This window comes from Gorilla gorilla, chromosome 7 (genome assembly GCF_029281585.2).
Source record: "Gorilla gorilla gorilla isolate KB3781 chromosome 7, NHGRI_mGorGor1-v2.1_pri, whole genome shotgun sequence".
Lineage (NCBI taxonomy): Eukaryota > Metazoa > Chordata > Mammalia > Primates > Hominidae > Gorilla > Gorilla gorilla.
The window spans coordinates 97211914-97228582 of NC_073231.2; the positions used below are offsets into that span (position 1 = coordinate 97211914).

At 35.5% G+C, this 16669-nt stretch overlaps 1 protein-coding gene across 2 annotated transcripts in view; it reads left to right on the plus strand.

The window, feature by feature from the left end:
- The window catches only part of SLC26A7 (solute carrier family 26 member 7), a 155750-nt gene that overhangs the window by 90098 nt on the left and 48983 nt on the right, over positions 1–16669 (plus strand). For both annotated transcript variants that reach the window (XM_055348696.2, XM_019032931.4), the window contains exons 9-11: positions 2326–2439; positions 10848–10925; positions 11941–12036. In XM_055348696.2, coding sequence (XP_055204671.2) covers positions 2326–2439; positions 10848–10925; positions 11941–12036 — 288 coding nt within the window. The remainder of the gene's footprint in view (positions 1–2325; positions 2440–10847; positions 10926–11940; positions 12037–16669) is intronic.

Sequence of the window (16669 nt, forward strand, 5' to 3'; positions counted from 1 at the left end):
CAGATCCTAAAAATGTTGAACTTATGAAAAATAAAACTTTCCTAACTGTATAGCAAGAGTGGGTTGAACAAAACAAAATAAAAATATCGAAATCATTCATAGGAAGCTAAAAACCTGACATTGATGGTTCACAGTGCTTTTTATTTTGGTTAAAATAAAAGGCATCATGATGTTCTTTTTGATTTGTTTTTAGGAGAGAATCCAAACAGATTTATTATTGCATGCTAATGTTTAATAATTATGGATTTCTAGGTACAAATAACATTAGTATTACTCTTAGTAAAAAAACTAAAGAATGTGAGGGTCTATTCCTGGAATACCAAGGGATGTAGATTATACTGATCATATTTCTGAAAATACTTTTGCATATGTCCTGTTTCAAGTCCTGTCATGGTCCGACAGAGCTGTGCTGGTCTGCAGAGAAGTTGCAGTGCCATGGTTTATGAATATCGAACTACCTGTGTGTAAATCTCATTCTCACACTATGTGACCTTAATCTACTCTGTGCACCAATTTTCTCATCTTCACAAAAGTAGATTTATTCATTCCACGGATATATGTTGAACCCTAATACGTAGCAGGCACTGGTCTAGGTACAAGTGATACAATTGTGAGCAATGCAGACCATGTCTTTCTTTTACTTGAAACTTCCCAGTTGCTTCTGGTCACACTCAGAGTAAGAGCCTCTCTCATGGCTTAAAAAGCTCTACATAACCTGCTAATACCCTTTTCCTCTTTGGTCTCATACCCTTTTATATTCTGTGCTAACACCACCACCTTGCTTCTTCTTGAACCCATTAGTCATGCTTCTGGCTATGGATATTTGTACTTGCTGTTCCCTTTTCTGGAAATTCTGTTCTCTCCAATACCTGCTTAGCTCCTCCATTTATTTATTTATTTATTTTAATTTTTGTTTTCTAGAGACAAACCTCACTCTGTTGGCCAGGCTGGAGTGAGTGGCATGATCATGGCTCACTGTGGCCTCAACCTCCTGGGCTCAAACCATCCTCCCGCCTTAGCCTCGCCAGTAGCTGAGACTTCAGGCATGCACCACCATGCCTGGCTACTTTTTTTTTTCATTTTTTAAACATGGGGGTCTTGCTGTGTTGCTCAGGCTGGTCTCAAACTCCCGGCTTCAAGAGATCCCCCACCTCTGCCTCCCAAAGTGCTAGGATTGCAGGCATGAGCCACTGTGCTCAGCCAGCTTCTTTATCAAATGCTCCTTTCTCAGGGAGGCCTTCTTTGGTAATCTAAAATCTTAAACTCAGGATTTGCCCATGCTTTCCTCTGTTTTGCTTTCTGTATTTATCTTGTTTATTGCCAGCATTTGCTTTCCACCACCACAGCTCTATGGGGCAGGGATATTTGTTGTGCTTACTAGCAACAGCAGACGCAAAAATACTGTTAAGGGGAATTTGCAATAATCCAAGTGAGATTTGATGACTTGGACCATGATGTAGTGATGGATGAGATGGAAGTATATGGATTCTGGATTGGATATGGGTGCCATTTGGGAAAAGAAGGAGCAGAAAAATCAAGAATAACCCTAAAGCTTTCAATCTAAGCAATTGGAACTTCAAATAGGGAAGAACATGGGAGAACCAGGTTGGGTGGTAGAAAGCTGTAGCCCAATTTAGGAAGTTGGAGATATCTGTTAGCCATCCAAAGTGAGATACTGAGTAGCAGATTGGGTATACAGTCTGACATTCAGAAGAATGGTCCAAGTTGCAGATAAAAATTTTAGAGTTGTCAATGTGTATTTGAGTAGCTTATATGTAGATAGAGAAGAGAAGCAGTCCTCCAATATTTGCAATTGGTTAGATGGGAAAGAACCACAAAAGGCATTAAAATGTGATGGCCAGGGAGGTAGGAGGAAATCAGGGACATCCTAGAAGCCAAGTGAAGGAGACTTTAGGGAGGAAGAAATGAGCAACTATGCCAAATGCCTCTTTTAGGCAAGGGAAGCCAAGAATGAATCATTGGTTTAGCGTTGTGAAGGTCATTTGTGCAGTGATGAGAAGAAAAACCTGACTGAGGTGACCTAAAGATGGAGGAAAAATTGATGACAGAGAGCATTAAAAAAAAATAGTATTTCCCTATAAGGTTGTTCTGAGGATTAAATGAGTAAAGTGCTTGAGAACAACTTCTTGCTCATTGTAAGCACCCAATAAATGTTAGCTATTTGTATTGTAATTGTTAAATCCCAACTGGTGGGGAGAACAAAATCTGAATACAAAAAAGCCTCATTATGTGACAAATTGTACCTGTGGTCTCTAAAAGTCTATTGTGATTAAGATATTATATATTCTGTCATGAATCTTGCAGGAATTATTGGCCCATGGCCTCAGCAATATAGTTTCTTCATTTTTCTTCTGCATACCAAGTGCTGCTGCCATGGGAAGGACGGCTGGCCTGTACAGCACAGGAGCAAAGACACAGGTAACGGAATTGTTCCGCAGGGACAAAGCACTGCTGGGCCTTCACTCCCATTCTAGGAGAGTGGGAAGAGCTAGCTTCTCTTTAAAGCCCTGAAACTATTTTCACTTATTTAATTTTTTTTCTAAGTTGTTTTAAGAAACTCCTTCTCTCTCTCATCTCTTTCCCATAAATGACACTTATGAAAGCTAAGGATTCAACAAGGAAACTAAAAAATTCTGTACAAATTGAAGCTTTATGGTTAGCAACCTTTGAGGCCAAAGCTCTCTCTAGTGGTGCCTCTCTCTTTCTTTCTAATCTAAATGGTCAACATTTAGATTTTCCCATTTTTGTTAACTTCCTTTAAATAAACAAACTTTTGTTTGTTTATTTAAATAAACAAAATAAACTTTTGTTAACTTCCTTTAAATAAATAAAATCGATTATATGAAAAAGAAATCAATCTTTGATACTGAAAGTTCTATCCATAGATATGTACAAGTATATAAATGAATAATAAGATATCTGCACATATTTTAAGTTAAACAATTATATTTTTTAGGAACTCAAATCAATTTGACATGTATTGAGGGCCTGTGATATACCAGGCATTCTTCTGGGTACTGGTAAGATGATGATGATGATGACGATGTTGATGATGACAATCATAGTGATGAAGATGTTGCTATTGATGATGATGGTGGTAGTGGTGGAAAAGATATTGAGTTGTGTGCCAGGCATTGGCTGTCATACTTTTGTTATAAATGAACTTGTTTAATCCTATGAAAAACTAAACCTTTGATGATCTAGGCAACCTTAAGAAGGAGGTGTAATTATTATCCTCAGTTTCTACATGAGAAAGTTGAGGGAAAGAAGGTTAAAGTAACTTACCCAGGTCATAGAGGTAGTAAATGGCAGAGCTGGGATTGGAACCCAGATAGATTTACTTCAAAACTTGGATACACAAGAAAAATCATGTGCATCTTAGTATAAAAAATTAACATTAACAGCTAACCATTATTAAAACAATTTATGTTTAAGATAGGAATCAAATGAGAACTTTTAAAACACTATTTGGGCTAACTCAAACATTCATTGGGAGTCTTCCTTATTAAATACTATTTTAGGTTGTAGAATAATTAAGTTTGAAAAGTATGTGGTTGTTGACCTTGTGGGAAAGTGATCAACAGATATTAAAATTTAACATAAAACTAACTAATCAAGTTCATATCAATGTATCATAGAGTACATGAAAGGAAGCAGTAACCAATTCTGAATGTATTGTAATTTGACAAATAATTGCCACAGCTCATCAGCTAAGAAGTAAAATCCTCCTCCGACCTTGGTTTATATGACACAAGTAATCTGACAGATTTTTACACAGCTTGGATTTTCAAGTGTAGGGTCATCTTCTGTAGTGGCGTAAACATTTTTGCAAACTATACTCTCAAATCTTTGTGATCTAAATTTGAAGGTTTAATATGCAGTGAACTTAAATATTATTCCCTACTCTGATGACTCTTATATCTGTAAAATCCTAGGATCCTATAGCAGTTTTTTTTTCTTTTTTTTTTTTTTTTTGGCAGAGTCTTGCTCTGTTGCCCAGGCTGGAGTGCAGTGGCACCACTGTGGCTCACTGTAGCCTCAAACTTGTGGTCTGAAGTATCCTTTCACCTCAGTATCCAGAGTAGCTGGAATAACAGGCGTGCACCACCGCACCTTGCTATTTTTTTTTTTTTTTTTCAAATTTTAGTACAGATAAGGGTCTTGCTTTGTTGACCAGGCTTATTTTGAACTCCTGGCTTTGAGAAATCCTCCAACCTCTGACTCCCAGTGTTGGGATTACAGGTGTGAGATATTGTGCCAGCTGGATTCTATAATACTTTCTTCCTGGTTTCTTACCAGAGTGAATGTATTAGGTTTCTCTCTTCATTGTCAGGCTCAATAAACATAGTGAGTGGTTCGGCGTTGGGCTCCAGAGCCTGGGCTTGTACCCTGGCTTCACCACTAGTGAAGTGACTTTGCACAAGTAACTTGACCTCTCTGGCATAAGTAGACTTGCCTATTAAAGTAGAATTATTACAACAACTAAAGGAGTTAATAATGCTTATTTAGCACAATGCTTGAGCACTAAATGTCCTTAAAATGTTAACAATGATCATTGATTTTATTATTACTATTGTTATTTAGAAAATAATTAAATATGTTTAGAACCTTTTTTTAACATTTAATATTAAAACATCCTGGTATGGTCAAGATGCAATGAGACAGTTTTCTAGTCCAAGTTGCCCACTGTGCGGCAGGATCTTGAGCAAGTTAACATACTCACTTATCACATGGGCAGAAAAGGTTGAAATAGAATCTTCGAAGTGTTTCCAGTTTCAATGTGTTCCATAACTGGGGTTTCCTTAGGCATTTCCCTGCTTTTCTAATTGCTATTTTAGTAATAATCAGTCTATCTGATTCATCTTTGTAACCTTTAATATCGAGTGTCTGAAAGATAATAATTTGAGAAAGATTATACTTATTTTAAATTTGGGATTTTTTTTCACTTGAGTTGGGTGTACAGATGTTTGATTAATATGGTTGGGATAAAGCAGCGCCCCTTCTCTTCTCTGTTCTGGAGGCCACACATTTGAATGGCTAGAACAACAGAATGTTTCTAAGGACTTTTTATTTAGTAGGAATTTTTTTTCTGCATGGTATTCTATTCATCAGCCTCCGAAAGAAATGAAAGAAATCTGTCAAAATGCTATTCCAGGAAAACAAAGCTCAGGGGCAGAATATTTTCATGCTCCTTTGCTTGTTGAGATGGTCACTAATCTTTTCAACAACTCCCATTAAATTGCACAGGGAAAGAATCTAATTTACTGTGCATACTCAAATTGAGGATGCTTTCCCATGGTAGTCATTTCAGACCTTTAACATTGCAAGTGTTAAGTTTATGTGGGTAAAACTGATAACTGACATGGTTCCGAGGAAGCACTATGTAAGTCAAGCCTTAAAAGTTTTGTTCTAAATAGGTTATTTGTGAAAGCAACTTTTTATGTGACATGACTTCACAAAACAACCCCTTAAATGGCTCTGATTCTCTTAGGGACTAAATTTATATCCCATAAATTGACGTAGATGATAAACAATCTTCATTTTTTAGGCTAATGACAACCAATCAAAGGATCAGTGATAATCATCTTACACTTGTTAATGAATTTACCAACTGACTTTTATTCAGAAACATTTCTGGTATTTCTGCAGAAATGGTATTTCTGTGGAAAGTTATCTTTACAAAATGCAAATGTGGTCATGTTATTTTTGCTTAAAGTCCTTAAAAGGCTTTGCATGGGTCTTAGAATTCAGACATTTCTGCTGTCTACCAGGCGCTGAGTGCGTCCTGGCACAGCCTCCACTTGGCCTGTTCTCCACCTCATTCTCAGACCTAGTCCTTCTCCAGCCCTTGTGGGTTCCAGTGTCTGTTCCCTTTGTCTTTGAGGCTGCCTTTCCCTTCCTCTCTATGTGAATTCCTCCCATCCTTTGTGTCTCACTGCCACTTCTGGGTCTGTCATGTTCCTCTTTGTCAGTGTCCTTAGTGCTATTTGACATTAAATGTTCATTATTTTGATTATATGATTGATGTTGCCCTTCTGTCCTTGACTTAAAGCTACTGGAGAACACAAAACCTTGTCTGGTTTGGTTCAGTGTATCCTCAGTGGCTAGCCCAGGACCTGGCATGTGGTAGGTGTTAGGTAACTACTACAGAAAAGAATGAATGAGAAATGAGAGCTTCCAATAACTATAAAAGAAAGCTACCAGTTTTGCTGACGTTAGAAGAGACTGGTCAGGCTGGACAGTTTTTTTTAATTACTGCTTAATGTTGCACATTTACAGAAAATCCCATTTAAAACCAGGCTTAGGATCATGCACTTCAGAGAAGCACTATTGAACAGAAACATAATATGAGCTACACAGATAATTTAAATTTTCCAATAGCCACATTTTTAGAAGTAGAAGAAATTGATAATTTTAATTTTATATTTTAATTTCCCTAATGGAGTCAAAATATTATCATTTTAATGTTAATATTTCAAAGTTAATAATTTAAAAGTTATTAATGATATTTTAACATTATTTTCTTCTTGGTACAAGGCTTCAAAATCTGGTATTTTAGATTTCAGCATACCTTAATATGAACTAGCCAAATTTCAAGTCCTCAAGAGCCATATGAGGCTGTTTCGACAGTGAATTTGGGACAATTTTATATAGAAGTGAGTTGATGGTAAAGACTTTCAGTACTTTAGAAAATGAAACCAAATGTTTGGATTGGAACAACAAGAGTTACTGATCATTTAACACCAAGTGCCATGGTCATCAGACTCATTTCTATCTTCCATATGAAGAAACCCTTTTTACAGTGACCCCCTTTAGATGTGACACCCAAAGCATGCATATCTAAGAAAGGCCTTTAGGGGAATAAGAAATTTGTGGCACAGCTTAGACAAATAGCACAAAAAAATTACATTTCTTCCTTTTCTCCTTCCCTGTAAAGAACAGTAAGTATGGGAGGGAGCTCAGTGTCCCCTGGCTTTCTTCCCTGCATGCTTCTCTTCACTTCCAACAGAGGAGAGCCGCTGGTGCTCTGCAGGGAGCTCGGGAGGTATAACCAGGAGGGATGAGAGACAGCGTCTGCTGCACAGGCAGCTCAGCCACAACTGAAAACAACAGCTGGCATGTTTTTCTGCAACACTGAGATTGTCTCCGCATTCTAATTTGCCAAACTGTATTCCTTTATTCTTTCAAAATTTGGCTAATTGCTTTCATCTCCTTTAAAACCTTCTTAATCAAGCTTTAGTTATCTAATGTCATCTCTCTCTTTTTTTCTTTCTGCCCTTTCCCATCTCTTTTGCCATTTCACTACTTTCCACAAGACTGCACACATGCAGTGAGTTCGAGAACTACTTATGCCTTCTTTGACAACTACTTAGGAAGTAAATGACTGGTTTCTCCCTCTACTCCCAACGAAATATCTAGGTATGGATAATAAAAATGCATGCATGGTCATCTTTGTAACTAACATAGAGCATATAAAATAATTGTTTGAGAACATAACAAGAATAAAATATAGATTATTTCATTATCTTTTATGCAGAATTAACTCTTAAATATCAGTAGTTATGATTTTGAAGCAAAAATATATTTGGTCATTTAGTTAGTATGATGTGGAAAGAAGGAGTTAAAGAGTAAAATCCTAGCCAGTGTTTGCCCAGTGGGTAATTGTGTGAATGCTTTACTAATTGCAATAGAAGCCAACCTGAAACTTATTAAGAAGGAGCTAGTTTTGTTTTTTTTTCTGAGATTAAAAAAGGAACAAGCTCATCTCTTTTGTTCTGGTTTTAACTTGTTTTTCAAATTTTTCTCAAGGTAGGTCAGAGAAAGGCAAGAAAATATTACCTCATATGCAAAGTAAAATATACGAAGAAAGTAGATGATATTTGAAATATAGCTTAAGTGGGTTATTATAGAATCCTGAAATTAGAGAATTCTATTTTATACACTGCAAATATTTGATCTTAATTTGAGCTCTTTTGAATTTACTGAGTTGGCCAATTATGGAATGATGGCTTTCATTGCATAATCTCAAAGATTTTTTACGAATCCAAATTTCAGTGTCCTGACTTCTTCTTTATGAAGAGAATGAATACCAGTATTTTGAGAGCTTTGAGGGCAGACACTATAATATTATTAATTTCCATGACTGGGGAGTATATACACTGGACAGAGCTTAAGAGTTTCTTGTCTGATTAGATGAACTTATCTTTTGACCAAGGGCATCAACAATGATAAGGCAAGTGCATTAAGGGAGCTAACATAACCCATTTGCTTATGGTCTATTTCATTACATGACTTACCATTTAAGGTAAACAAATAGTCTTTTTCACCCATAGATTGTCACCCTTTACCAAATAAGATCCGTTTAACTCTTGACTTATTTTGACTACAAGACTGAAATTGTAGTTCAATTGTTGTTGATGAACATACAAAGCACCATGTAAATAAAAGATAAATTAAATATTATTTAGAGAAAAGCCCAAATGTAGTTGTGATCTACTGTTTTTAAATAGAATTATTTAGTTAGGTTGTAATTTCTATAACAGCTTTAGTGTACTATAATAAATTTGGGAACCTTAAAATATATTTGGCGTTTTTGGATCCCAATTCAGGACATATTTTATATTACCTTCATGCTTTCTAACTCCCTAGCTCTATGACCTTGGCATAGTCACTTTGCCTCTCTGTGTCTCAGATCCTTCCAAGTAATTGCAACTGCATGTGTACAAAGTTCATTCCAGCTCCTAAGATTTAGGGTTTTGGTGTCAGGTACATTGTAAAGATATGAATGAAGAGTCCCACAAAAAGGGTACATGCCATTGTCTTTTGTCTTAAAATAAACCTTAGCTGTTGGTAATTTTTTCTTTTCATGTAAACATGGAATTACTGAATCACTGACTGAGCTCCCTGACTGGATCCTGTGAGCTGCACTCTGACACCTACCTCGTTGCAGTATAGTAGAATGTCAGGCATCATATTTTATTGTTTAAAAATTCTTATGTAAAATCACCAATTACTCCTACATGATCAGGGTAGTGACAATTTGGTGTATTATAACTTTTTTTATGGGCAATCATTAGTTCCCCTACTGATTTAATTCCCAAGTAAGAATTGTTTTTCCCCTTTGTATGCTGACGAGTGTTTGTGATGAGTTACACAAACTGTGGAAGGGAGAACAGACTCCCTCAGCCTCTGCCAACAGGGAAAGGCCTTGAATGACTGCTTGCTTAGCAGAATAATTATAGCTACTGCCACTCCACTCTCCTTCTTCCCATATACGCACACCTTTTAATAGTACCAGGTTAGGACAAGTGTTGTGGGTGTGGACATATGCATGTAAGCAATTGTTAGAGATCTCTTCCCAGGTTTCTTTTTTTTTTTTTAATTAAAAGTAAGGTTTATGGAGGTATAATTTAGATATAGTAAAATTTATTCTTTTAAGGTATACGGTTCACTTTTTTTGAAAAAAAAATTATTGTATAACAAGTAAAATCAAGATATAGAATATTTCTATCACCCTAAAAAGTTTTCTCATACTCTTTTGTAGTCAATTCTTTGCCTCCACCTCCAGCCTCTAACATCCTATAATTTATCTTTTTTTCAGAAAGTCATATATATGAAATCTTATAGTATGTAGCCTTTTGTGTTTAGGTTCTTTCATTAGTTTAATGATTTTGAATTTCATCCATTTTTTTAAATTGCTGAGTTGTATTTTAATGTATGGATGTACCACACTTTATTCACCAATTGGTTGATATTTTAGTTATTTATGATTTTGGCATTTATGAATAAAGGTTCTATAAATATATATTTAGGTTTCACGTGGACATATGTTTCATTTCTCTTAGCCAGTCCTGAGTCATAAGGTAAGTGTATGTGTAACTTTATAAGACACTGCCAAACTGTTTCAGAGTAGCTGTACCATATTGTATTCCCACCAGCAATGCCTGAGAATTCCAGTTGTGCTGAGTTTTTGACAGCCTTTGATATTGATTGTTTATATATTTATTTTTAATTTAAGCCATTCTACTAGGTCAAAATTCCCTTTGATATCTCCATAATGATGTTCTAGGCATCTTCATGGCCTGTGAAAGCCTTCTTTTCTCTTGTTAGGAAGGCAGTTTGGCCAAATGTTTTATTAGGTCCTGAACATTTGCTTCTGTGAAATCAAGTTGTCCATCAAGTGGAACATGGCTATAGGAGTCAGGTGAATTGAACTGCCTTTTGTCAGCAGGCTGGTTGGTTAGAACATGATACTAATGGCTTTTCAGGTTTAGTAAAATTAAGTCTGTTCCACAGCCGGAGATCACTCCCATATCCCATATAACTACTTCACAACTTGAGCCTTTACTAACAAAGAAATGCAAAGAACAAGGTAAATGCTTCAGTGGAAATTATCAGCACAGAAAAATCCTAAGCCACATATTCAGTTATTGCCCAAACAACCTCCTACAAAATAAGGAGGGGAGTCAGGCTAAACAACAACAGGCTAAAGAACTTTTAATTGAAATGTCACTTTCACTATTAAACAAAAAAGCCATCACTGTGATGTGTGATAAAAGTTGATGGTGTCCTGTTTCTTTGTGTGAAATTGCTTTTCTCTCATCACTGACTTAATTTGATTGCACCAGTTTGTCAGCTGTCACATTTGGCTTCCCTCAGTTGCAAAATATAGATAATGACAGTCTAAGCAATTTAACAGTTATGTGTCAACATTTCGTTTCTTCTAATCAAGATAAACTAAGAATTATCCCCCCACCCCATAATTTTGACATAATAAAAAAGTTCAAGGCTTTCTTTTTCCTTTTTGTCTGTCTTGTATTTTACAGGTGGCTTGTCTAATATCTTGCATTTTCGTCCTTATAGTCATCTATGCAATAGGACCTTTGCTTTACTGGCTGCCCATGGTACGGTAGTGCTTTTTCACTATCTACTTTTTAATTTAACTTTTCATGAGAATCATTGCATATAAAATTTCTTGGAAGTATAACCTCAACAATCCTAAATCTAGAAACCATGTTACAGAAGTAAAGTTTGAATGGGGGAGGTGTGGAAAGCTACCACATTTGAGGCAGGCGTGGGAGGGGGTACCGTGGCTGTTTTTTTTTACGTTTTTGGCTCTCACATAAGAATGGTATTGTGGAACTAGATTCATTCTGTGCTCATCTGGAGAGTGGAACTAGGCATATTCTGTTATAAGAAGTATAAATTTTACTAAAACTTTGACTGTTAGAAAAACATATGTGCTGGGGCAAGGAAATAGGAAACAAAATACAGCTTCCTGCTGTTGATATGTCTGTTACACAAAGTGATTCAGAACATTAGTGCCAGTGCTTCACCTTCTTCTTCATAAGCCTGAGGCACCAAAGGAATGCAAAACACTGGGCTTATGAGAGCCAGTCTCCATCCTTTGTTATTCTAATTTTTCATGTGTGTAGTGAGAATAAACCATTTCCATGGTAGGATCTTCCAATAATCAAGTTCGCTTTTCAAGAGAATTATAAATATCTTCAGGTGAAATCAGATAATTGACATTTAAGGCAATTATAAGAAAAATATATGATATACATATTTAATTTCATGCAACAAATACATTTCAAACAAATGACCGTGAATACGTTTAGTTAAGAGGGCATTTAGCTTCATGATGTTCACCCTTACCATTTACTTATTTTCTTTTTGCTCTTGTTGTTTAGAATTGTACAAATATTACCTTATGAATTTCTAGAATATATATTATATTCCTAAAGTGCAATAATAGGTTAGTTTTAAACAAAATAAATATTGCTTTTGTCTTCTAATTGGTGATTGCTTTTCTCTATTAAGTACTTTAAAAACAAAAAAATAAAAATACCTTAGCCCTTTTAAATTTAAGTTAAAATTTTTATGTTGCTTCTTCTTCAACTTACGTTTTATTTCTAGTGTGTCCTTGCAAGCATTATTGTTGTGGGACTGAAGGGAATGCTAATACAGTTCCGAGATTTAAAAAAATATTGGAATGTGGATAAAATCTATTGGGTAAGTAGAAATTTGACCTAAAACAATCCCTTTTTAGCTTAAGCTTATGTTACCAAATATGTACTAATACTTTTATTTGCAGAAAATAGATATAGTCATTTGAGACTTGTACACTTTACAAACTACCATTTTTTTTCCAAAATCTTAATAAAAGCATTAAAATATAAATTGTCTTCATATGAAACAGAAATAGAGTTTGGTCAAATTTTGATGAATGTATAGTTTGAGAACTTTTAAAGAAATGCTAATAATTTCAGTGGATTTGGGGTGCCCAATTTACAATATGAATTAATTTTGGAAGTAAGACTTACCAGGGAAATAGACACTAGAAATATGGCAATTTATAACCTTTATGAAAAACTATCATTAATCACTAAGAATGCATGCTGCGTGCATATAGGGTGAACCTCTTAATGGTGACCACTGTCATTCTAAATACAAAAGGTCTCATGAATTGCCTTTTAAATGGGTTACATTAAGAGGACCATGCTTGAAACAGATTAAAAGATATTGAACCATGATAAAGTGTGATTTCTACTAACATAAATAGCACACTGATTCTAGAGAAACCTATCTATGCAAGAGCAATCCAGAATTCTCTCCCTCTCCAATATGGGAGAAGTACTTCATGAGTACCCTCTGTTTAGTTCTATTATGACAGTCACCATATTGGAATATAATTATTAATATGAAATACACATTTTCTCTTCTTCAGATCATTTTCTCTGAGAGGTTTTGGGATATTATTTATGCTGGTGCCTACTTTTGTAATATTCCTCCTGGGGCTCAATATTACTGAGCTCTCACCAAAGTATAATGCTGGGCACCATGAGGAATGTGCAGATGAAAAAAGAACTATCCAGTCTCTCTAGACAGTTATTTGTGGAGGCAGTGGACATAGAAACACTAAATTATTATGCAAGACAGGATACAACATGACCTGGAAGGAAAAGTAAGAGCTTAGTTTTGGGGAAAATAGAGGCAGAAGCATTTAATTTGGACTGATTAACATGAAAGACTCTCACAGAAGAGCTGAAATATGAACTGAGACTTGAAGGAACAGTACTTTGTAGGCAGAAAAAAAGGCCAAAATTAACCATGACCTTTTAAAGGTGATACATGTTAGGTGGCTCATGAAAACAAAGAAATGAGAAGATGCAAACTTACTCAACAAGCTACTTGATAACCCTATGGTTAAGTTATTTCTAAGGAACTCATTGATCATATAGGAGGCACCATGTTACCATATTGGAAAGGGTAGAGAAGATGTCAAGTAAGATTTCTATTAGGAAGTGATTTTTAAGTTGAGAATTGAAGAATGAATAGGCATTACCTGGAGAAGAAACAAAGAGAACCTCATATGCAAAGATACACAGATGAGTGTGAACATGTCTGTCTCTGAAAAAATCAAGGTATTTGGCATGGGTGGAACATATAATGTGAGGATGGGAGTAGTGACAGATGATGTTGGAAAAATTTAGAATGGGTTGGATTGGGCAAGGCAACTCAAGTTTTACAAAGATGATTTGATTTCATTATGAAGGCAGTGAAACATCACTGAAAGGTGAAATAAGAATAAAATGTATGTATTAGAAAGGTCACTTGAGTAGTTTGAGGAAGATGGATCAAACTGGTGAAGTATACAGCAACTGGAGCACTGCTTTAGCCCTTCAGTCATATAAATGAGGAAGACCTAGACCAAGGCTGAGACCATGAAGTACAAGAAAGAATCAGATGAAAAATATTAAAGAGATTGTATTTGTTAGTCCTCATCACCAGTTCATTATATAATGTGGATCAGTTGGAATGACTTCTGAGTTTCTATTTAGGAGCATCATTGGAGGAAGATTATATCATTAATTGAGTTATAAGATATAGAAAATTCTATTGTTTAGATGCATTTAGTGGTTACCTTTAATCTTTTTGAAAAAAAAAAAGGATTCTCATACTTGTTATTTATTTCATCTCTTTGTTTTCTGTACATCACCAAGTAGTTTTCCAAGAAGTCATGTGTTTTATATTCCTTGAGCTGTTTCATGGTGGCAATATCTGCTTGTTTTCATACTAGAAGGAAGTTTTTGACTGAGTGTAAAATGCTTTCTCTCAGGTCTTTTTAAATCTAACATTATCTTTAGGCATTGAGGGGTAAAGTAGAGAAATCACAGGTCAACGTAATTTTTTTGTTGTTATTTTAAGTAAGCTTGTTTTTCTAAATGGATGCTTAATGAAGTTCTTTCTTCTTACTACTGAAGTCTGGTACTATTATCAGAATATCATTGTGGTTGAGCACTCAGTCTCAAATTTCTGAGCATGACATAATCTTTTGATCGCATAATCAGGAATTATTTACAAATTTTTTCTTCTAATATATCTTTGAATATTTTTTCAAATCTGTGTTCTGCTCTCTTCTCTGTGAATTTTGTTTGTTTTTACTTTGTTTTTCTTCATATCTATATATTTTCCCATGATTATTTTGTTTTTCTGTGTAAGTGATTTCTTTGGACTAGACACATATCTCTGATTATGTATTTCTAGTTGTGATTTTCTTACTTTTTAATTTTAAACATGGCTTTTATTTTCATTCATTTTCTTTCCTGAATTATTCTAGGCTGCTTGCTTTTTATCTCCTTCTGTTTTTCTGTTTTTCATTGATCACTCCTTCTTTGAATTTTTATATTTAAGGTTTTTTTTCCTGAGATTATATTGCCCATTACATATCCAAATCTATCTTTTGCCTCTTTTTAAAAATTTTATTATTATTATGCTTTAAGTTTTAGGGTACATGTGCACAATATGCAGGTTTATTACATATGTATACATGTGCCATGTTGGTGTGCTGCGCCCATTAACTCATCATTTAGCATTAGGTATATCTCCAAATGCTATCCCTCCCCTCTCCCCCAACCCCAGAACAGTCCCCGGAGTGTGATGTTCCCCTTCCTGTGTCCATGTGTTCTCATTGTTCAATTCCCACCTATGAATGAGAACATACAGTGTTTGATTTTTTTGTCCTTGCGATAGTTTGCTGAGAATGATGGTTTCCAGTTTCCTCCATGTCCCTACAAAGGACATGAACTCATCCTTTTTTATGGCTGCATAGTATTCCATGGTGTACATGTGCCACATTTTCTTAATCCAGTCTATCATTGTTGGACATTTGGGTTGGTTCCAAGTCTTTGCTATTGTGAATAATGCCGCAATAAACATACGTGTGCATGTGTCTTTATAGCAGCATAATTTATAATCCTTTTGGTATATACCCAGTAATGGGATGGCTGGGTCAAATGGTAGTTCTAGTTCTAGATCCCTGAGGAATCGCCACACTGACTTCCACAATGGTTGAACTAGTTTACAGTCCCACCAACAGCGTAAAAGTGCTACTGTTTCTCCACATCCTCTCCAGCACCTGTTGTTTCCTGACTTTTTAATGATCACCATTCTAACTGGTGTGAGATGGTATCTCATTGTGGTTTTGATTTGCATTTCTCTGATGGCCAGTGATGATGAGCATTTTTTCATGTGTTTTTTGGCTGCATAAATGTCTTCTTTTGAGAAATGTCTGTTCAGATCCTTTGCGCACTTTTTGATGGGGTTGTTTGTTTTTTTCTTGTAAATTTGTTTGAGTTCATTGTAGATTCTGGATATTAGCCCTTTGTCAGATGAGTAGGTTGCGAAAATTTTCTCCCATTTTGTAGGTTGGCTGTTCACTCTGATGGTAGTTTCTTTTGCTGTGCAGAAGCTCTTTAGTTTAATTAGATCCCATTTGTCAATTTTGGCTTTTGTTGCCATTGCTTTTGGTGTTTTTTATTCATTATTTTATTTCTTTATTTTCCTCATTTCCGTGAATAGGGCCCTTGATGATTTATTTAGAATTGTAATGCATTTTTAGAGGACCTATTTGCTGGAAAACAACATAGGGAGAGCAGGAGGTTGGAAATGAGGTAGAGCAGCCCGCAGTTCTTATTTAGATCATGGAAGCAAAGCCTCAGAAATCACAGGTTCACTGGAGATCTCACGCTGTTGTCATCTCTCCATTCTTCATCTTGTTTCACTTCCTGCAGTTACCTCTACTTAGGAAGTCAGATTGTAAGTGATACAAATGGCCTTTCACTCTACAGTCATCTGGTATCAAATAAATCTCTATGAGTACATTTCCTTTTTCTCTGGTAGCCCATGTTTGACCTTAGAACTTAGAAGCTGTTGCCCCTAAAAGCTCTTACCAGATTATTGCATAGAATTTTCAGGATTCTGGCATTTCTGCAAAAATCTATACTTGATTGAGCTCTGAGGATAAGTTTGTTGGCTTCTAGTGTCCTCCTTGATTATCATCCAAATTTCACAGTATTTGGCAAGTCTATATCATATTTTGTAGTGAGAAGTTTTGACCATGTTCTGGCTTCATTGATGCTGATTTTTTCCCTTCTATGTTCACATTTTATATTGTTTTGGGTGGATTTTAATAGAGGAGGGTTGAGTAAAAATGCCTTTAATATACTCTCTAAATCTGATATCCAAATCTATACTTAGAACATTAATTCTACTATTTAACAAATGGTGCTGGGAAAACTGGCTAGCCATAGGTAGATAGCTGAAACTGATCCCTTCCTTACACCATATACAAAAATTAATTCAA